We start from the raw sequence: 22,356 nt of genomic DNA on the forward strand, positions 1-22,356 counted from the left end.
ATCAATTTGTTACAAAAATAAATTAAAGGACTAACTTGTTCAGTTCTACCGACATAAAAGACAAATTTCAAATTAAAAAAAAAATAAAGCTAAAAGGACTAATCTTACACAAACGTTAAACTTAAAGGACCTCATACTATTTGGCCTTAGTTAAATGATTTTGGCCAGTTTACCTCATTTTGTATCTCATAACCCCCTATTCAGATTTTGACCAAAAGTTGACGGAGTGGTGTTGACGTGGCATTCTCAATTGATGTGTCTTATTTCTATTGGGCAAGTTAGTATTTAAAATAAAAACTTGGATGTAAAAAACTGGTCAGGTGATTCTTTCACAAACAATTAAAAATAAAAAAATCATCTCTAATCCTAAACACACAAAAAGCATAAAAAGTAAAAACTTGTTTCTATTGAAGTTTGAATGGAAATTCATGATTTGCATTGGCCCTTTTGTTGAATGTTGAAGTTTGGATGAATATTATAGATATTGAAGCTGAAGTAAAGCTGTTTATTAAATTCTAGTAGCCTTTGAACCATGTTTGGTTTTTGGATTCTTGAATTTCCTAATGAATGTATTGTATAAATTTTTCACAATCTGAAGCTCTTTCTAATGTCTCATAACCATATCTTTCTAAGGTCTTTCTATTTTTCACAATCATTTTACAGTAACCGTGGGATTTCTACACAAATTATTCTGATCAAACATTTCCTCATTAATTTGGTGAGATACAAGTTTATTGTAAGCTTTGGTTGCATGAAAAAAAAAAAAATCTGAAATTACACAACATTGATATTACGCTGCATTGATCTTTAAATGGAAAAACTCTTAACTATTAAATTAAACTACATTGATGTACTCGCAGAAAAAGTACGGTAAAGATTCTAGGGTTAAGAATCGTCTATTAGGGTTTAGACTCAATATTGGAATCCCTTTAGAATGACCTCAAGAGGGTTATTTATAGCCTGCTAATGGGCTTTTTCCTGCGTGACTTAAGCTCTAAGAAAGCAGGGTTTTTAGTCTTTTTAGCTCATTTAGGCGGTTTAGGGCGACTTCTAGAGGTTTCTAGAAGCCGAGGTAGACGGCGCCCTGAGGAGGACGCGCCTGAACCTCCAAAGTCCCTTCTATAGGGCGCCTTAACCTTTCTGGAGGGCTTTTAAGCCCTTTAGGAATTTTATGACGGTCCACAGCCCCCCAAGCACGAGGCTTGGAACAAGGCGAAGTGATGAATAATGTGGATTTGGTCCTGTTGGAGGGCTTTTAAACCCTTAGGAATATTATGACGGTCCACAGCCCTCCAAGCACGAGGCTTGGAACAAGGCGAAGTGATGAATAATGTGGATTTGGTCCTACTGGAGGGCTTTTAAACCCTTAGGAATATTATGACGGTCCACAGCCCTCCAAGCACGAGGCTTGGAACAAGGCGTGGTGCTTTTAAAGCTGAAGAATTCTTAAAAATAGATTCAGGAAAGTTCTGAGGGTCTAAGTCCAATAGAGCTTTTGGAGAACCCTTTTAGGTCCTTTACAAAGGGCGTTTAGGATCCTTCCGAGGGTCTCTAAATCCTTTAGGAATATAATGACGGCCCACAGCCCCCAAGCACAAGTCTTGGTACAAGGCGTGGTGCTTTTGATTCTTTATGCGGTCTGGACGCTTTAATACGTTTGGGCGGGATGGTTCTGTTTATGAGAAGACTATCGTTTGTTCCCCGATTGGGCGTCCTCCTTGGGCGTCCTTTATAAGGGTTGATGAAGTTTAATCTTTATGGGCAATTTGTTTATACCATAAACGTTCGTTGGCTTCTTTTTATGAATTATCTTCTTTTCTCCCTTTCACGAATTCTCTGAATTTAGAGACGTTATAAGGTTTTAAACTTTTCATAGGTGCTTTGTTGAATGTTAAAATATTAGTAGCCTTTAAGAAGGTCGTACTAGCTTTGAGTCTCAGTCGCCTTTAAGAAGGTCGTACTGGCTTTGAGTCTCAGTAGCCTTTAAGAAGGTCGTACTGGCTTTGAGTCTCCGTAGCCTTTAAGAAGGTCGTACTGGCTTTGAGTCTCAGTAGCCTTTAAGAAGGTCGTACTGGCTTTGAATCTTAGTAGCCTTTAAGAAGGTCGTACTAGCTTTGAGTCTCAGTAGCCTTTAAGAAGGTCGTACTGGCTTTGAATCTTAGTAGCCTTTAAGAAGGTCGTACTAGCTTTGAGTCTCAGTCGCCTTTAAGAAGGTCGTACTGGCTTTGAGTCTCAGTCGCCTTTAAGAAGGTCGTACTGGCTTTGAGTCTCAGTAGCCTTTAAGAAGGTCGTACTGGCTTTGAGTCTTAATAGCCTTTAAGAAGGTCGTACTGGCTTTGAATCTTAGTCGCCTTTAAGAAGGTCGGACTGTCGATACTTCCTTTTATAAAAAACCTGCAAAACAAATCTCAAAGGTCGAAAAGGTTTTTTTAGAATATAACTCCGCGTTTCATCTTTATGTTTTCCATGGCGGGACTATTGCTTCCATGCTTGTTTAAACATGGCGTGTTGATTGGCTAGTTCTCTCCTTTTATTCATCTAGCCCTTGGCGAGCTTGTTAGTATCCCAACCTTGATTTATCTGAAATATAACAATTTCTCCAAACTTCCAAAGTAATCAGTATCATAAATAAACGAGTTCTTTAATCATATGCAATCATACTTCATCAAAACTAACTATTCTTTGTCTTCTTTTATTTAGCTCGTATTTGACAATAAATTTTCTTCAAATCTAAACAATATTATTTTCTCAAAATATATTCTTCAAATCAAAAGTGTAAATACTCGCCTTATTTCTTCTACCTATTTTTCTTATTTGTTGTGCTCTTTTCTCTCATAATAAGAAATTGGAACTAACTCGCCCATTATCCTATCTATTCGCCAATCCGAGTAAAAACAAAAATATAATAGGCTATCGAAGAATAAGTCAGTTCTCAATATACAATTGTCCTACACGTAAAGATCGGAAAGATAAAACCTGAACGCTATTTTTCTCTCTGAGTCTCGAGTGATGTTGTTACGGTTGTGCAGTGTTCCTTGGAGTACCTGGTTTTTAGGCATTGACATTTATACTTACTGATAAAGTTTGTTAGAGAACATTGGAATGTTAAGAGAAAAATATTGACACTGATATCCTGTTATCATAAATTTAGAAAATCAAATAGCGAAGCTTGTTTAGATTAATGTCTCGTTAACTTTTTCATCTTCATATTTCAATAAACAATAACAATAGATCCTAATATATTTCCTGATACGAGAAGGCTTCAAGAGAGCTGACTTTGTAGAAATCGCCATGTTGTGCTATCGTACCGCCTGAAATCACACAGAAATATTCACAGTACACACTCACAAGGTTTCAAGAGCCTTGTGTCTTTCCTTTCCTAATGAGCCACACAATGATTCTTATTAAGTCTGACTTTTCTTTATTTATATAACAGAATACACACATTCTATAAAATAACAGCACACAATATAATTACATTCTATTAAGTCACCATTGTGCAGTAGTGGAAAATAATAATGGAAACAAACCAGCCTTTTTTGGACAGTCTCAGATTCAATTTTCCTCTTACTAGTTCTCACTCTACAACTTGAATTCGTTTCTACCAATATTCTTTTCACACTAAACTCTTTTATCTTTTTATTACACAAAAATTACGAATATGACCAATATAAGGTTTCTGAAATTGAAACTCTAACCTCTAATTTATGATTCAAATTACGCAAAATAATAATTACCATTTACAAATCTAAATTTAAAATACATAGAAGTTTACTAGTGCTGCCTTTGCAGCCTTACATTAGATGCACATAATATATTTAGAGAATCATAACCCAATCAGAACAGCAAAATTAAATTAACATAAACACCTTGCTTAGTTTGAAGAAACTAAAAGAAACATTCATTAATAAAACACATTATCTATCATATAAAGACAAGTCACAATTACAATTTATACAGATTAGTTGGTATCTTGATTAACAAGGTCTAAATTACAACAAAATTAGACAACCTGAAGAATGAGAGAGTTTGAGGTAATAATCTCTAACAAGACACAAACATCAACCAGAAGTAAAAACAAATGGAGTAACCGATGAAAGTAATAACTATCTCTTGCCACTGTATTATCTCTAGATCTTTCTGTTGTTAACAAAGTAAGAAAACATAACAACATAATAAGGTAGGTTTCGGCTGAAGCATTCTGCCTCCAATAAAAAACTACTCCAAAAGTAACAACACTATATGCATATTGGCCGACCAACAAACATAACCAAATAAATAAAAATAAATCGTCAATTTTAATTTTAATTCTTTTAAGAATTTCGATAGAAGAATTAATCAAAAAACAATAGAAAGATACAACCTGTCATATATCACTGATTTTTAGGCGACCTGTGACAAGGGCTGCCTTTCCTATCTACCTCGGCGGCGTCGACTGAACAGGAAGGATATGAAGCAGATCGGTCTTAAGATGGTCAACTTGAAAGGATACGTGATGAAACCTATGACGGTGGAAGAACAATAACTCATCGGAGAGATGGTGAGGTTGGGTTCCTAAATCACGATGAGAGATGCGATTTAGGGTTTTAGGTTAAAGGTTTCCAAATCACGATTTTGATTCAGAAACGTGGTCGAGGTTAGTTTTACCTCTTCCCACAGACGGCGCCAACTGTACTGGCAGAAAAAGTACGGTAAAGATTCTAGGGTTAAGAATCGTCTATTAGGGTTTAGACTCAATATTGGATCCCTTTAGAATGACCTCGAGAGGGTTATTTATAGCCTGCTAATGGGCTTTTTCCTGCGTGACTTAAGCTCTAAGAAAGCAGGGTTTTTAGTCTTTTTAGCTCATTTAGGCGGTTTAGGGCGACTTCTAGAGGTTTCTAGAAGCCGAGGTAGACGGCGCCCTGAGGAGGACGCGCCTAAACCTCCAAAGTCCCTTCTATAGGGCGCCTTAACCTTTCTGGAGGGCTTTTAAGCCCTTTAGGAATTTTATGACGGTCCAATTGAAATTACTCTTTATTAAACATAACTCACACCTACATTGAACTACTATATACTACTTTCACTAAAAAAATATTCTTCATCAATGCATTGTTTTTCAATTCACCCTCATCTTTAATCCAAAGTTTTTCGATCCTTCAACGCAGCTACGCTTCCTCGTTTTTCATTTTACCCTCATCTTCAATTCATATGCTAAAACCTTCTGCCATTCGTTAACATTACCATAACATTTATTTCTCTTATGATGTTATACTAAGTGAATGTTTGAATCCAACTTCGATTTCAAACAACAAACTACGCATTAGAGCCTCAAATTTCGCAGTGAAAAATGCATCAGACGCGTGAATTTGCTTGCATAAGTTGTTCCAAACACACACAAAAGCATCTTCTATACCATTTCAAATCTAATAAAATAAATTATTGCTACCGTGCAACGCGTGAGTCTCGGTCTAGTTGTTGATGAGGTTTGATTTACCACCTAATAAAAATTCGAAAAAGATTAGTATAATTATTCCTCTAACTTTACAATAAAACAACAGAAGGCCGAAAAATAATCTGTGTTGTGCTTAAAATACTTCAATTTTAAAGACGACGCTACAAAGATGGACATAATGACAAAACTTTGTTGATTGAGGCATCACCTTGAGATGAGCAGATCTCCCTTCAACTAACATCTGCATACAAAAATTGTTTCCTTTAACATAAACATGAAATTTTTAAGAAATCAATATAAACATGCAAACGGAGCCTTTTAAATAATATGTCAACCAATGTCTACATGATGAATCATTTCCTGCATTTACATCATCATGCTACAATAAGAATAAAGTTATAAATTTCTAAATGCTCTCAGTCGTCAAACCTTTGATCATACAAATTAAATAAAGATTACCCTTTGCTATGTCGTTTCAACTATTTTATGCTCACACTTAGCTTTTGGTATCAAATTCTTCTTCCGAGAATCACATTTACCTGATGCAAGCGACACTAAAAGGATCAATGCTTTGAGCAGTAAGATAGTATCAATAAAGGCTTAATCTACATGAACTTATACTTGATCAACAATAAAAGCATGTTCCTCTGATGTAAAACAAGATTTAAAGCAGAAATTAAACCATGATTAATGTAAGAAATATATAAGAGATTAAGAAAACAAAAAATAAACAAATAAGGAGGTTAGTTGAATGATTCTAGCAAAATAGTTTTCATGAAATGGGAAACAACGATGAAACACATTAGCACCTGACACACCACCAGTGATACTGCAGAATTATCTATCATCTTTCATTCACAACACTGCAAATGCGATACTACATCCATTAGCAGTGAAAAGAAAGTGATAAGTAATTCAGAGGAACCCTAACTTCTAATAGAATGGTTAGCAACAATGCAAAATATGCTCCTAAAATTATTTTAGTCAACAGAATAAAGTGATACTCTAAACTATGCTTTTCATATAACAAAATCAATATCTTCATTGACTTCAATATTTCCATGATCTTCATAACAGATTCATTCCCTTCACATGTAATCACCACTACTAGTTACTACCAATGAAGGCTATTTTGTAGCACAGGTTGTACAAGAAAAGAAAAAGGCACTATTATACGAAACAGCAGAAAATCATGAGAAAAATAAAAGACGGTGCAGAAAGAAATTGACAGCAGAGGATCAAGATCCATTCTGATTTTTGTCCAGAAGATCTAAGATTTGGGAATTTATGTTCTGGCTGTTTGTTTATCATATATACATGAGTTTGGATTTAGATTCACTTCATTATAATATATACACGAGTCTGAATATTATATATCCTTTATCACGTAGCAAACTATGTAATAGTTATGCCAATACTAATTAAAGATAAATAACCCAATCATATCAGTTAATAAAAACATATATCATAACTCATCAAAGCTAGTATTACTTCCGCCTTCATTTCTTATCAACAAAATGGAGAGTATGAAAAAAGTGTCACCGTAACGAGTTTCAGGAACAGAATTCAAAAACAACAAAAATTTTAAGAAGAAGATGGTGGTGGTTGATTCTTTAGAAAACTAGTGAGAAGTTGTCTCAACTCTTCATCCCTCTTCATCTTCAAATCCATTAGCCGTAACATCTCATCTTGTTGTCTTGCCAGAAGCCTGAGTTCCTCTTGATTCTTCAAGTATTGCTCTTTTAAGAAAACCAAAGCTTCATGATCACTTTCTTTTCTTCTTTTTACTTCAACTTCTTCTTTAGATTGTGCTTGAGTAGAAATACCATAGTGAAACTGAAGATTTTTCTGCGCAACAGCCACATTGTTGGACAAAGAGACTTTTTTTCTGATAGAAAACTGTTTGCTTTCAGCTTGAGTCTCAGATAAACAGACTCTGTCACTAGTCATCCTTACTTCCTTGCTCCCATTTGCATCTTCAAAATGTTCTTCCAAACTCTCAGTTGAAAGTTCAAAATCTGATAAAGAGGATGAAGAACAATGGTTGACTAAATGCTTAGATTTCAACACAGGCTTACTATCCTCAACAGACATGGAAGGAGCATCAATATTTTCATCAGCTGTCGTACAAACATGAGCAGAACTTCCAGCAGGAGCATCATCGCAAAATTTTCCATACTTAAGAAGGTCAACAAGATTGGGACAAAATCCAGGTGGAACACCAACATCATTACTGCTTCTGTTAGTTTTTCCTAGATGAGGTCTATGTTTCCTTGAACTTTCACTTCTCTTCCGCTTCACAATGTTCTTAACAAAATCTCTGTGACCCAATACCGATTGCTTCCACCACATTGCATAACGTGTGGCTACATCTGCCTCAAAGAGTCTTGGTGGAAAATACAAGTTTTTATCAGATATAAGCCTACAATAATATTTCCAAGCAGTGATTTTAGTCTCATTGAATCTAGGCACATCACCTGGAACATCTTGATCCATTCCAAATTGCATAGCAACTCTGTGTGGCAAATACTGCTCTATAGAGTCAAATCCAACAAGCTCGGAAACTCTTAAGCATATAACAAATGAGAGCATTTGTTTATCCAAATCTTTCTTAAATGGTACAAAAAATGCATCATTTGGATAAAACAAATCACACTTATCAGCATATCTGAAATATGGACGCCAAAGAAAATCATCAATAGCTGAGTCTAATGCCACCATAACATTGTCAATTTTCAAAGCCTGAACCTTATGCCACCTAAACAATAAAGGGTCTTCATGATTGATCAACATGGGTTGTGGTTGTAAAATTTTGAACCTCTCCCACACCCAAATTTGAACCAAATAAATGGGTGATTGAAGTGTAACTTCTAAAGGATACCTATCACCACCCACATGATATTTTGACAAATCAACAATTGTTTTCTTAAACAAACTTAAATCTTTATATATGCTAGCCAAGACAGCTGGTGCCAAAGCAATAGGATTTCGTCTAGCAAGATGAATAGCAATCGGAAACAAACAACTTTTCACGGAAGAGTATTTATGAGGGAAAACAAAAATTGACAGCCAAGTAGCAAGAAATGCTTCATGTTCAATTTCACTACCTTTATCAGCGAACATATCCATCCACATTGATGTGTACGCGTGACGTTGTTTCCGATTAGTAAGTTGCTGTCTTGCAAGGATCAATTTGTTTTCTACCTCTCATTTTTGTGTCTTCAAGTGAGATGAAAACAGGATCGCCAATGACAGGGTAACCACCCAAAACCATAATATCCTCCAAAGTGATTGTAGCTTCAGCAAATGGAAACACAAATGTATTTGTCTTAGAACACCATTTCTCCGCAACCTCATATAGCAAGTTTTGATTTCTCAGTATGCGACACTTGGTGCTCATAATAGCATCAAAGATTCCAACCTGCTTCCACACAGATTCATACTTTGTTTTAAGCTGATCAACCCAACAAACCCATTTGTCTTGTGGGTGGCGCCACCCAGTGAAATGAAACTTCAAAGGCGACTCCTTTGGATGAAAGACACGAGACATTGATGATGGATTAAAACCAAAAGGTGATTCATGAATGTAATTTGAAATGGGTTTTAAAAAATGGGCAGTTCTGAGAGTTGCTTCAGTGTCACCACCAGCAGGTGAGAGCATGAAATCTTCCCTCACCTCCATGATAGCATTCAATGGCTTCTCATTCATCATTGATTGTTGTCGGTGGTTGGTGGTGGTGGGTGGTGCGGTTTTGAGAGAATGAGTGGAAGTTTTTGGAGTGTTGAGTCTTGAGATGCTCCGGTTAGTTTTTGGACAACTTGTCGGAAATTTGATGGTTCAGCTTCTACCAAGGTCGGTTGTGAATGCATGGTTGTTGGGTATGACACTGTTCTTCACAAAGGTGGCGTCTTTACAGAGAAACAGTGATGATGGGTTTGTGAAGGAAGGCTACAAACGTTGTTGGCACAAAAGATGCAGTACTATACAACAGTACCATGTTTTGCATAAGAATGGAGAATGATGATTATGTGAAAACCCATTTTTACCCTTTGCTTCTTTTTTTTTTCTTCTTAAAGGCTAAAATGGAATATATTACCAGAAAAAAATATGCGTTCCTTAGCGCAAGATGTACTAAGAAAGCGACACCAAAGTCGAAACAATATTTACAGAAGAAACTTGTACAAAAATAAAAAACAGAGGAGCATAAATAAACTCTAACCTATGCCCAAAATGGTGAACGGACAAAGCCACCAGCCATGGTAGTTTAAGGGAAGTGAAACAAATTTCTTCTTCAACCACGTATAAGCAAGAGACTTAATCTTTTCTACCACCTGAAAATTCGAGCATACTTTATCATTGAAGAGCCTGTTATTTCTTTCCTTCCATATTTCCCACACCGTAGCGAACCATATAGCCTGAATAATTGAGTGGCGCACCTTGGAGATACCACCACTGAAACTGAATTAATTAAAATGGTCTGACACATAAAGCGGGGCAGGCGCGGATGTGCCAATCCACCTATTAATGAAGTGCCAAATTGACCCAAAAATATTGCAATGTAAAAATAAATGATTTGAAGTTTCCGTCCACCCACAGCCTGACACACACAACATGGAAGTTTGATCTAAAACACCACGACGATGAAGATTGTCCTTAGTAGGCAACCTATCACGGAACAGCCGCCAACCAAAGAGCACAACCTTCAAAGGAACATCTTTATGCCACAAAGAGGAAACAACGACCGGTAATTTAATTAGAGGTTGAGAAGTAAGGGCATTATAAGCACTTCATTTCCTAATTTGAAAATTTTCAAGCCAAAGAAGGGTTCTATGAATGGAGACATTCTTCAATGGTCACAAACACAAATGTATAGTGTTTGGGCACACATACATAAAAGACACACATAAAAGTGTCATTTCTTGAAATATTAAATCATTTTATTATCAATTTCCTTTTCATTATTTAAAAAAAAAAAAAAAAAAAACTTGTAATGTGTGTGTCCAAACACTATACATTTGTCCTCGTGGTTGGGACAATGCATAAAATATGCAAGGTCTGGGGTTCAAACCTCGGCCACTACAAAAAAAAAAAAAAAAAAACACTATGCATTTGTGTTTGTGGCCATAAGGGAGAATGAAATATCATATTGTTAAAATAAAGGTAGAAAGAACTCATTAAAAAAGATATATGAAAATTAACTTTTAGTTGTTTAAATATATCATTACCCTTGCATCTATTGCACCACTCTTTTTTTTTTCTTTTTCTTTCAAGATGTATACATTCATACCAAACATTTCCCTTAAATATATTCACATTATAATCCAAATGGAGGTAAAACTATTTTGAAGAGCATGCGAGAAGAATCGAGGGTTGAAAAAAGAAATTCTCTTTTATTTATTGGATCAAATGTGAATGAACAGGAGATTACATACATCACACACGTAAACTAGAGTGAACTTGCTGATTCAAAGTTCCGAGTTAAACACATTTGATAAAAAAAATTAAAAAATCTACAACAAGTAAATAATTTAAAGGACTATATCGTGCTCCAAGTTATTTTCTCTTATGAAGTTTGAACTTTGAATTCTACTACAAGTGTTGTGAGAAAAATACCAAATCCAAAATTGTAAGCATGCAGATAGTAGGGTGCCAATAATTTTCACTGAATTCATTGTTTGTTTTTCTAAAACCTGCACTAATCTGAGCTTAAAGAACTGGTGATGTTGTGATATAGTCCATAATTAGAGCTACAATAAGGAGTTTGAAGGATATTACTGCAAGTGTTGTGAACATTCTTGCTAGAAGATGAGTGTCCCTAGCTCTATTCTAATGGCTACTAATATAATTCTCAAGAATCTTTATTAAGACCATATTCTAATGGCTACTAATTATAATATAATTCTCAAGAATCTTTATTAGATCAAAATAAAGATGTTAATGATTATATCCACAAAACTGAAATACTTTCTAATGCACAAGATCTTCATTAAAAGCAATCCATAATTTGCTATATTTCATATATTTAAATCAGTAGATAAAGTGATAATCACAACAAAACCAGTAGCCTAATTCACATTGATATTTTCATGATCAGCAAAATATCCCAAGTTCAGCACCAGTTCATATTAAATATTAATCACCTACTAATTACTACAATTGAAAGCAACTATAACAAGCTGCACAAAAAAAGGGGACTACTAGCAACAAACTGAAGTAAACTATTACACAACCAGCAAAAAAATGTGGTTTACAAATCAAAACTTACTATGGCTTAGCTTTGGCTCCAACAATTTCAACCTTAGAGCCAAATCTTGCTTGATTGAGCTTAGCAACCTCTCTTTCAAGTTTCTGGATTCTGTTTTCAACATCAAATGCGATGTCTAATATCAAAGGACCAACACTTTCCTCTTTCTCACCATTTCTATCACAAAATAGACTCTTGATTTCATCTTCATCAAGCACGTCTAATGATGTAAAATCACCAAACTCAGGACTACTATTTCCAACTACTTCATCATCAGAACTTGATAGTTCATAAACTAATTTGTGATCCTCTTCATCAGCAGCTTCCTTTTGACGTTTCTCAAACTTTGAAGTAAAACCAGGTGTAGTTAGGCCATCGGATTTTTCAACCTTGATTCTATTATTATCTCCTTCCTCACTTGATTTCAATTGCTGCCACCAATCATAGTATCTAGAAGTAACATTTGGTTGTCTAGAACACAATTGAATGAGCAAATCTATATCTATTGGGATTGGCTCGTCATAAATCATCCACGGATCCTTCTTACAAAGAAAAACCTCACCAGGAATATCTTGATCCATACCAAATTGCATTGCGACACGATGAGGAAAGTACTTCTCTTTACATCCCATACCAACCAACTCACAAACCCTCAAACATCGAAAAAACGACTCTAACTCTTTATCTAAACAAGGATTACCACATCTCCACATATCCTTTTCATTATAGACCTCAATACATGGTGAATTCTCATATGGTTGCCACAAAAATCCATCTCCAAAACCTGCACAATCCATGACCTTTTTCAAGATTTTAGTTTTCATCATTTCTATTCCACCCCATCTAGCCACCTTTGGTAAACCATGATACCCTTTTCCATAAGGGCGTGGCTTCAGTGCTTGAAACCTCTCTAAAGCCCAAATCTGAACCAATTGAAAAGGTGCCCAAATAGTTTCTCTAAAACTCTTTATGGTTGTTGTGGCATTTTCATTAATGGTGTTCTTAAGCAAAGTTAAGTCTCTATAAATACTAGCTAAAACAGCAGGTGCTAGAGCTATCTTATTTCCATGAGCTAAACGTATTGCAATAGGAAAAACAGCTTTGGAAATGGTATCATAAGAATCTGAAGGAAATACAAACCTTGATAACCAATAAACCAAAAATGCTTCATGCTCCACTTTGCTTTCAGTCTCCATGAAATGCATCATCCATGGCCTTTGACCAACTTTTTTAGCTTTAGTTTTATTAAACATTCTCCTTGCTTTAATCAATTCTTCATCTGCTTCTTGTTCACTGTTCTCAAGAGGTTTAGAAATAGAATCACCCAAAAGAGAGTAACCAAAACAAACCTTTATATCTTCCAATGTGATTGTTGATTCTCCCCAAGGGAACACAAAAGTATTGGTCTTGGAACACCATCTATTAGCAAGTTGAAGAATCAAATCATCATCCCTTTTGATTTCATAAGTAGAAGCTGTGATAGCATGGTATATTCCAGTTTTGATCCATAGAAATTCAAACTTTGGTCTTAATTTGTTGACCCATTTCTTCCATTCTTCTTGTGGAGCTCTCCACCCATAATACTTAACTTCTAATGGCAAATTTGTGGTGGTTTGAGAGGAAATAGAGAAATGGGGTGGAAGAGAATCAGTGTCTTTTTTGATGCATGGTTTGAGGAAATAGGCAGTTCTGACAGTTTGGTTTTCACCAGATGATAGTGAAACCATGAGTTCTTGTCTGGATTCTATGATGTTGATGTTGATGTTTTCATCCATTTTCAGAAAAGTGAATGAAAATGACAAAAAAAAAATGGTTTTTTTAGTGAAATGAAAGAAGGAACTTAGAGACTTCTGGCATAAGGGTTGGGTTTACTGTAACTCAACCATTTTACACACTTTATAGTGTACTTGGGATGACATCACACACTCAAGTATAATCTTGACCACTCTAGTATTCTATAAAGAAAATATATTTAAAATAGAAATTAACATCATAAATAAAAATTATAAATATGTTCACATGTCGGTGATTTTAATTTTTTTGATTTAATACTATAAACTAGGTATGTAATCAAATCTTAATATTTTGTTGAACATATTTAATTGGTATAAAATTTATGTTTATAATTTACTGCATATATTTAGTAAATTATAAATATGTTCACATGTCAATAATTATAATTTTTTTTGATTTTATCCTCTAAACTAGGAATGTAATCAAATTCTAAGTTTTTATCGAACATATTTAATTAGTATAAAATTTATGTTTATAATTTAATATATATATATATATATATAGTAAATTATAAATATGTTCACATGTCCCATTCTAAAAAAGTAAATATCTTCACATGTCGATGATTATAATTTTTTTTTATTTTATCCTGATGACATGTCATCTTACGTTACTCTTAGCATGTTTTTCAGTTTATTTTAGTATGAAATAGCAGCAAAATGGAGGAGTATTAGAACGATTGTCTGTGATTTCAGGACTTTTGTAATGTTTTCTATATTTGAGTATGTAATTATAGTTTTCCTAAAACATAGCAATTAGAGTGGGTTTTTGAAGTAATTCACGAAGAAATCATGCAAATCGGCAAATCAAGAATATCCGAATAATTACGAAGAATCAAGGAAACGAAGAATGAAGACTCAAGAGGCATCATAAGACTTACAAATGGGAGGATTTATGTTCCCAAGTCCTGAGGCAAGTTATTTGAAGGCGAAGACTTAAAACGAAAGAAAATCCAAGAATTTGGGCCCAGGAAGGACAAGGCATGCGCCTAGCACATTTGCAATGTGTCCAGCACATGACAAATGTGTCTAGCACATGAAATAGGCGCCTAGCACATGGAGTAGGCTAACATGCGCCAGGTCATGGCTTTTGCCAAACTCTCATGCGCTAGGCATGCTGGTAATGTGCCTCGAGCGCCTGAAAACTTGCGGCACATTTGTCTTTTTCTGTTATTATTTTGGGTAAAGCCCGCACTTTTAGCCCAAACCCAGGTAGAAACTCTCACTATAAATACCAACTTTCCTCATTCAGAATTTCTCGTTGAGAACTGTAGCAGTTCAAAAGGAAGGCGACTTTGGAACTTCGGGAGAGTTTTTATCTTCTCATTTATTTTCTAGGGTATGTTTTTATCTTTAGTAATTTGTGTTTAGTTACCATGTGTAACTAAATCATTTTAGGTTAGAGTTCTAAGATGAACCTCTGTATATTTTTGTTGGATATTTATTTAATTTAATATGTCGTTTATTTATTTTATTTATGCTTTTGTCCACTATAGAGTTTTATTAGGAAGTAGTTTTATTTCTGTGAGAGGTGCAACCCTAGATTATGTACTTAGGTTGCGACAGGACCTAATATTGCTATCACTAATTGGATGCTTATATCTTGATATTTATATCTTTTTACTAGTAACTATCTGTCTAGGAAGTAAGTGATTATTAAGTAGGCAAAGATACCATAGGAATTGTTGACCCTAGACGTAGGTACCCAGTGGCTAGAACCCGTTGGGTCGTGTGGTGCATTACCGAAGTTAGGAATTAACTGGTTAGTAATTAGCGAAACAAGCACCCAGTTGTCCGACTTAATACTATAACCTAGTAAGACCGTTCTCTTGAAACCCCAAGTAAGGTAGACGTAGATTAGAGAGAGTGTGCTATGAGTGTCCTAAGATTCATAGATGTGCAGACCTAAGGGAACCTCAACTTTCACTGCCTTGGGAAACACAGGAAGCCAATTTAAGTTTATGTTTCAATTACCTTTGAATTAGCAAGACCCCGCACATAAGAATCACCGTGCAATCAACAAGTGAAGTTAGCCATCGGAGGGAAATGCCTAATTAGGTACCTAGTGGCTAAAACTCATTGGGTCAGGTGGTGCCCTACCTATTTAGGAAACTCCCAACAACCTTATCACTTCTATAGTCATCAAAAGATAAATAAACACGACATTTAGATTACGTATTATCCAACAATAAATATATAGAGGGGATTCAAAGAATCCTAACTGCTACTTACTTTTCTGCAACCAAAACTGGTAAATTCGCTCTGTTGCAAACAGATAAAAATTGCACTCACTTTTGTACCGTCAAAACTTACAAAAATAAGTAAGAAGAATTGTTCGGACGAAAGGACAATCCCTGTTGATACAATACTTTACTTACTAACTTTATTACTTGATGAAAACGACTGGTACACTTGCCACTGTGTTGTGCAACTACGCTAATCAATACAATACTACAAACATGTATATTGTGCATCATATCCTCTAAACTAGATACGTAGTCAAATTTTAATTTTTTATCAAACATTTAATTTGTATAAAATTTATGTTTATAATTTACTGCATATATCTAGTAAAAATATAACAATTATAAAATATTAAATAGTTACAAATATTAAAAAAGATACACCACAAAGGTAAATGATAATTTACATAACAAAAATACCGCTATGATAGTCGGACCTAGTTTTTTAGTGAGAGAAACTCTAACAAAAATGCCACTATGTATCCTACTTTTTCTTAAAAATAAAAAATAAAAAAAAAAAAAACCATTCAAATTATATAATATCAACCCCAAAACTTGAATAAGATCCTCCAGAGCCTAGAACACCACCCCCACACATCAGCAAAATCATTTGGATCATTGTGGAAGAAAAACTGGCACACAAGTAGGAAGGCCTGTAACAGACAATGTCAAGCTAAAAATATAGAGGTGTTGCAATGCATCATACATTTACAAAAATAAATTATCACAATAGTTATGCCAGGTATTAAAATAATTACTTGCATCATGTTACCTAAATATGATATTAAGAACTCTAATAGCTTCTTGGAAATTCTGTGATTCCTTCCCATGTAACGCATTGCAATGGCGTCCATAGAAGTTTTTGCAGCAAAGCTAATCTCAAGATGACCTATTTTGTAAGAAAAATGGTTTCTTTGTGAAGGCTACGACGTTGGCACAAAAAATGTAGTATGTTTACTGAGTAGCATGTTTTGTAACAGGAGATGAGCTATTAGATAGAGTCAATCATCTCACTATTGAATTGATTCTTAACTCTCTGTTGCAGATGATATATGTACAGACCTCATGATCATTGGTGAGCATTATGCAACTCAAACAACAAAGATTATACACTAACCACTAGTGAGAGACTACTCCATGTGGTTAGCATTAGAACATGGAAGATTTTGGCAACTGACTCCTATCCCACAAGACAAGTTAGGAAAATCAGTGGCAGAGCTAAATGGAGTTCAAAGCATCATGGAAAACACTCAACACCTTGCTAACTTTAGCAGTTTGGTGAAGAAGGTCATGCAAGTGATTCAATGCATCACTGATTTTTCTTCTTCTAAAATCTGCATTATTTAGCAGATTGTTGATGACAGTAGTTAGAAGCTACTTTTCTCCATTATTGTACCTTTCATTTTGAAAGGAATCAAGATACTAAGAAGAAGCAAATAGTAAAAAGTGATAACTATTCAAACAATGGGGGAGTAGAGGATCCGGGTTCAGGAGTGCGTCAGCACATAAGATTTCAGGATTTAACTGCAGACATATTACATACAAAGATAAGTAAAGAATGCTTAAAATTTGAATTAAGATGTGGATAATGATTGAAAATATATATAAGGGCATAGTCACAAAGAAAACAAACCCCTGAAATCAATGATTCCCACATCAAATTTCCGTAGTTATGGACAATGTTTTTACACTCATAACTAACATATCCTTCTGTTCCAATGGCATGGTTAATTTGAGTCACAACACCCTGCAAACAAGAACTACTAAGCGAAAAGGGATCAAAAATTTATTAAGATGAGTGTATAATTTTAGAGATGATATACAGTTGGACCAGCAATTAAAGAAGTCCCTGAGTCCACTATTGCAGCACAGCCACCCATACATAAACCTGTAAAATATTTACACAAGTTTCTGTTGAGGCAGCTCAACCATGGTGAACATGAGTGCCAACAACGGCAACAATGCTTTTCATCTTAAAATTCGGGCCGGGCTAACTTAATTATACAAAACTGGTTTATAAGGTGAGGAATGTCTCCCACTTATGAAGTTATTTTCATACCATATCTCATCCAATATGAGAATCTAGACGGCTTGACTTTGGCTCAAACAATTACAACATTATGGCTAAAATTTTCCAACATCACTCAAACAATGGGGACTTAATCAAATATTAGGAAGCCAAAACATAAACAGACTAGCAAATCAAAACCAACTCTAATGTTTAAATTAAAACTTAAATGAAAATCTTTTTGAATCCACATGATTCAAAATTGGATCAAACTACTGCAGCTTAAGTCAGCATCAGTTTTTCATCATCTTTATCAAAGAACTAGTATTCAAATTCATTTAGTCATTAAATTCTGCTAATCCACTAATAAGAAATTGAAATACTTTCTGAAGCACAAGTTCTTCATCAATACCAATCCAAAATTTGCTACTTAAAAGTTAAAATATGAAAAGATAGTGATAAACCCAACAGAATCAGTAACTTAATTCATATTGATATTTCCATAATCCACAAAATAAGCACAAGTTCAGTATCTTCATATTAATCACCCACTACTAATTACTACAACTGAAAACAACTATCATAGGCTGCATAAGAAAAAAAGGAGTACTATCACAGGCCACCTTACACAGTGTGTTAGCAATCAAATAATTGCTAACTATTACACAAAATTAGAAATATGAATACCACCAAAAAAGTATTGCAGGATCCAAGTACTTAGTACAACATACTGCAGTAGTAGAGGATCCAGGTTCAGGACAACTATACCTTGGCTTTGCCTCTAACAATTTTAACCTTTTGGCCAAATCTTGCTTCTTTAAGCTTAGCAACCTCTCCTTCAAGATTCTGAATTCTGTTTTCAAGTTCAAATCCAATGTTTTCAAGTTCAAATTGCATGTCTGCTGTAAAAGGACTAACACTGTCCTCTTTTTCACCATCTCTATCACAAGATGGACTATTGATTTCTGCTTCATCACCCACATTTGATGATATAAAATCACAAAATTCAGGACTAGACAAAATCTTACGATTTTCAACTACTTCATCATCAGAACTTGATAGTTCATAACCTAATAAATGATCCTCTTTATCATAAGCTTCCATTTGATTTTTCTTAAATTTTGAAGTAAAACCAGGTGGTGTTAGGCCATAAGATTCTTCAACTTTTATTCTACTGTTATTTCCTTCATCCCTAGATATTGATTGCTTCCACCAATCATAGTATCTAGAAGTAACACTTGGCTGTCTAGAACACAACTGAATGAACAAATTTTTATCCGCTATTGAGACTGGCTTGTTATAATTTATCCAAGGATCTTTCTTACATAGAGCAACCTTACCAGGAATGTCTTGATCCAAACCAAATTGCATAGCAACACGATGCGGGAAGTACTTCTCTTTGCATCCCATACCAACAAACTCACATACCCTCAAACATCGAGAAAACGATAGCAACTCTTCATCTAAGCAATCCAAGTCCTCTTTCAAGTTTTCATTATAGACCTCAATGCACGGTGAATTCTCATAAGGTTTCCACAAAAATCCATTTCTAAATCCTGCACAATCCAAGTCCTCTTTCAAGTTTTTATTTTTCATCACGTTTACTCCACCCCATCTAGCTACTCTTGGTAAACCATCTCTTGTTTCACAAGGGCGTGGTTTCAATGCTCGAAACCTCTCTAAAGCCCAAACTTGAACCAATTGAAAAGGTGCCCAAGTAGTTACTCTCGAATTCTCTCTGGGTGTTGCGGCACTCTTCTGAATGGTGCTATTAAGCAAACTTAAGTCTCTATAAATACCGGCTAAAACAGCAGGTCCAAGAGCTATTCTATTTCCATGAGCTAAAAGTATTGCAATAGGGATAACAGTTGTGGAAATAGTATCATAAGAATCTTCAGGAAAAACAAACCTTTGTAACCAATAAACCAAAAAAGCTTCATGCTCCAATTTACTTTCACTCTCCATGAAATGCTTCATCCACGCAGTTTGAGTAACTTTCTTAGCTTTCGTTTTGTTAAACATTCTTCTTGCTTCAATCAATTCTTCTTCTGCTTCTTCTTGTTCACTGTTCAAAAGAGGGGTGGAAATAGAATCACCCAAAAGAGAGTAACCAAAACAAACCTTTATATCTTCCAATGTGATTGTTGATTCTCCCCAAGGGAACACAAAGGTGTTGGTCTTGGAACACCATCTATTAGCAAGTTGAAGCATCAAATCATCATCCCTTTTGATTTCATAAGTAGAAGCTTTGATTGCATGGTATATTCCAGTTTTGATCCATAAAGATTCAAACTTTGGTTGTAATTTTGTGACCCAGTTGTTCCATTCTGGTTGTAACTTTGGCTGTATTCTCCATCCATTGTACTTTACTTGTAATGGCGAATTGGTGGTGGTTTGAGAGAAAATAGAGAAAAGGGGTGGTGGTGGTGTTGAGTGTTTGATGGAAGATTTGATGAAAAAAGCTTCTCTGAGTGTTAGGTTTTCACCCGTTGATGGTGAAACCATGAGTTCTTCTTCTTTTGTTTCTATGATGCTGTTGTTCTTGAGGTTGCGTTTGGTGAAAACATGAAGAGAAGAAGGTGACACGTCATTATCACCATTATGAATGTCGCGTTTTTTTGTTGCAGAGGATGATGACGCCATGGAAAAGAAGAAATTTGAAAAGTAGGAAAATAAAAGAGCAAGGAAGAAACAAAACCAAGACAAGATTCTTTGTTTTGTTGGATTGGGATGAATCCAATGTTTTGTTTTTATTGATTAGTAGTATGATGTAATGGATGATGTAATGCTGTCAAGTCAAATCAACTTAAATTTATAATTACTCCTTCCGTTTTAAAATAACTGTTATTTTAGCAAAAAGAATGTTTTAAAATGATTATCACTTTTAATTTTCAATGTAATAATGACTTTTTCTTTTTTTATTGTACTCTTCCATTAATATTATACACATTATTTTCAAAGTAGTATTATTTTTTCTTCGATAATTTGGTAAAATATATATGAACATCTTATTTATAAAAAATATTTGACTTTTTTATTCATTTCATAAATGATGTATTTGATCTATATTCTATCCCAAGTATATTAATTATTCAATGAATCTAAAAGTTAGCTTTTTCTTATAAATAGAACTGAAAAGATTGTGTAAAAAATTTAAACGATATTCATTTTGAAACGGAGTGAATACTAATCAATACTATTGTAAAATGGGGAAATGGATGATGGAATGCCGTGAAATCAACCTAATCTATAAATTTATAATCTATTTGAAAAGTTAATCTTTCTAATAGTATCTCATTAAAAATTTAATCTACATATTTTTTATATTTCATTTCAAAATGAGTAAAAGATATTTGATTAAACTTAAGCTTTGTTTGGATTGACGGAACACAACGGAGCAGAGCGAAATGGAATAGAGCAGAACGGAATGAAATAAATATTCCATTTTATTGTTTTGGTATTATACGATGGAGCGGAACAAATTGCTTGTTCCATTGTTTGGAAAATGAACAAAATGGAATGAGTTATAACTTTTTTATTCCATTTTTATCCATGTTTAAAAAAATAATATTATATAAAATTAAATCATATTATCTTTTATTAAAAATAATAATTTTACCTTATATTAAATTTCTTCTCCTTTCAGTTATTAACATTAAAATTGAGAGAATATAGTGAATTATAACTTGTTTATTCTTTATTTTACCCTTATTTTAAATTGATAAATGCAACATATAAACATTAATATTATATAAATTATTTTTTATCAATAAAAAGTAATTTAACTTGCTTAATTATATTTTTTTTTAAAGGATAACTTGGTTAATTATAAAAGCAACTAATAACCTTGTATTCTTTTATCTATCAATTTACGTGCATAGAATTTTAACAAACGAAAAAGTAGCAATTGAAAAATCTTTTGTTTTTATGCAGGTTGTTTAGTGTCATCAAATAAAACCCCCTTAATATTATCCTAAAAATTCCAGTGCCGTTAATTAATAAAGGTAATTCAATGATACGAGGGTGTTATGTGCAACAAGACAATGTGGGAAGAGTGTGTTATGTGCATGTCAATGAAAAGATGATATAGAACAACGAAAGAGAAAGGTGTGTCAGGGAAAAATTGAAAGGATATATCAGTAATAAACTAATTACAACGGGTGATTCCATTCAATACCTCCTAAATTGGAGGGGAGGAAAAATAAGAGGAGATGATGGAATGGAATAGTATAGATCCTATTATGTTCCATTCTATTCCATTCATTTTTAAAAAATCCAAACAATGAAATATCATCCCATTCGATCCCATCCCATTCCATTCCATCCCAAACCACTAATCCAAACAGAGCCTAAAAGATATTTTTTTATTTCATTGAAGTGTTCTTCGATATGTCTTCCTATATAAATTATTTTTCATTTTATATTGAGTAAATTACACTCCCCTCCCCTCTAAAATGTTTGAATTACACTTCCTTCGCCTCTTATGTTAAAATATACACTCTCTCCCCTCTTATTTAAAATTTATTAGAAAATATTTTACTTCCCTCCCTTAAGAGAAGCTTGAATTACATTCACCTCCCCTCTTATGTTAAAATCTACACTTTAATCCTTCAATAATTTTTTTTATTACTAA

The 22,356-nt window shown here is 34.2% G+C and overlaps 3 protein-coding genes across 3 annotated transcripts; all 3 read right to left on the minus strand.

Moving 5' to 3' along the window:
- Window positions 1–7,018: 7,018 nt before the first annotated feature.
- On the minus strand, window positions 7,019–8,569 carry LOC112420152 (uncharacterized). Its single transcript, XM_024778812.1, has one exon. The coding sequence runs from the start codon at window positions 8,567–8,569 to the stop codon at window positions 7,019–7,021; it is 1,551 nt and encodes a 516-aa protein (XP_024634580.1).
- A 3,009-nt stretch (window positions 8,570–11,578) lies between these two features.
- LOC112420153 (uncharacterized) lies at window positions 11,579–13,454 on the minus strand. Its single transcript, XM_024778813.2, has one exon. It carries the CDS (start codon window positions 13,452–13,454, stop codon window positions 11,700–11,702), a length of 1,755 nt encoding a protein of 584 aa, XP_024634581.1. The 3' UTR covers window positions 11,579–11,699.
- A 2,666-nt stretch (window positions 13,455–16,120) lies between these two features.
- On the minus strand, window positions 16,121–20,436 carry LOC120579767 (protein MAIN-LIKE 2-like). Its single transcript, XM_039832491.1, has 4 exons — window positions 17,539–20,436; window positions 17,349–17,462; window positions 16,488–17,239; window positions 16,121–16,368 (listed from the first exon to the last, which is right to left on the minus strand). Exon 1 carries the CDS (start codon window positions 20,364–20,366, stop codon window positions 18,486–18,488), a length of 1,881 nt encoding a protein of 626 aa, XP_039688425.1. The 5' UTR covers window positions 20,367–20,436; the 3' UTR covers window positions 16,121–16,368; window positions 16,488–17,239; window positions 17,349–17,462; window positions 17,539–18,485.
- Between the last annotated feature and the right edge of the window lie 1,920 nt (window positions 20,437–22,356).

This window comes from Medicago truncatula, chromosome 3 (assembly GCF_003473485.1).
Source record: "Medicago truncatula cultivar Jemalong A17 chromosome 3, MtrunA17r5.0-ANR, whole genome shotgun sequence".
Taxonomy (NCBI): Eukaryota; Viridiplantae; Streptophyta; class Magnoliopsida; order Fabales; family Fabaceae; genus Medicago; species Medicago truncatula.

Coding starts and splice junctions, on each gene's coding strand:
- LOC112420152 (XM_024778812.1), bottom strand. CDS start 8,569: ATGTGGATGGATATGTTCGCTGATAAAGGTAGTGAAATTGAACATGAA.
- LOC112420153 (XM_024778813.2), bottom strand. CDS start 13,454: ATGGATGAAAACATCAACATCAACATCATAGAATCCAGACAAGAACTC.
- LOC120579767 (XM_039832491.1), bottom strand. CDS start 20,366: ATGGCGTCATCATCCTCTGCAACAAAAAAACGCGACATTCATAATGGT.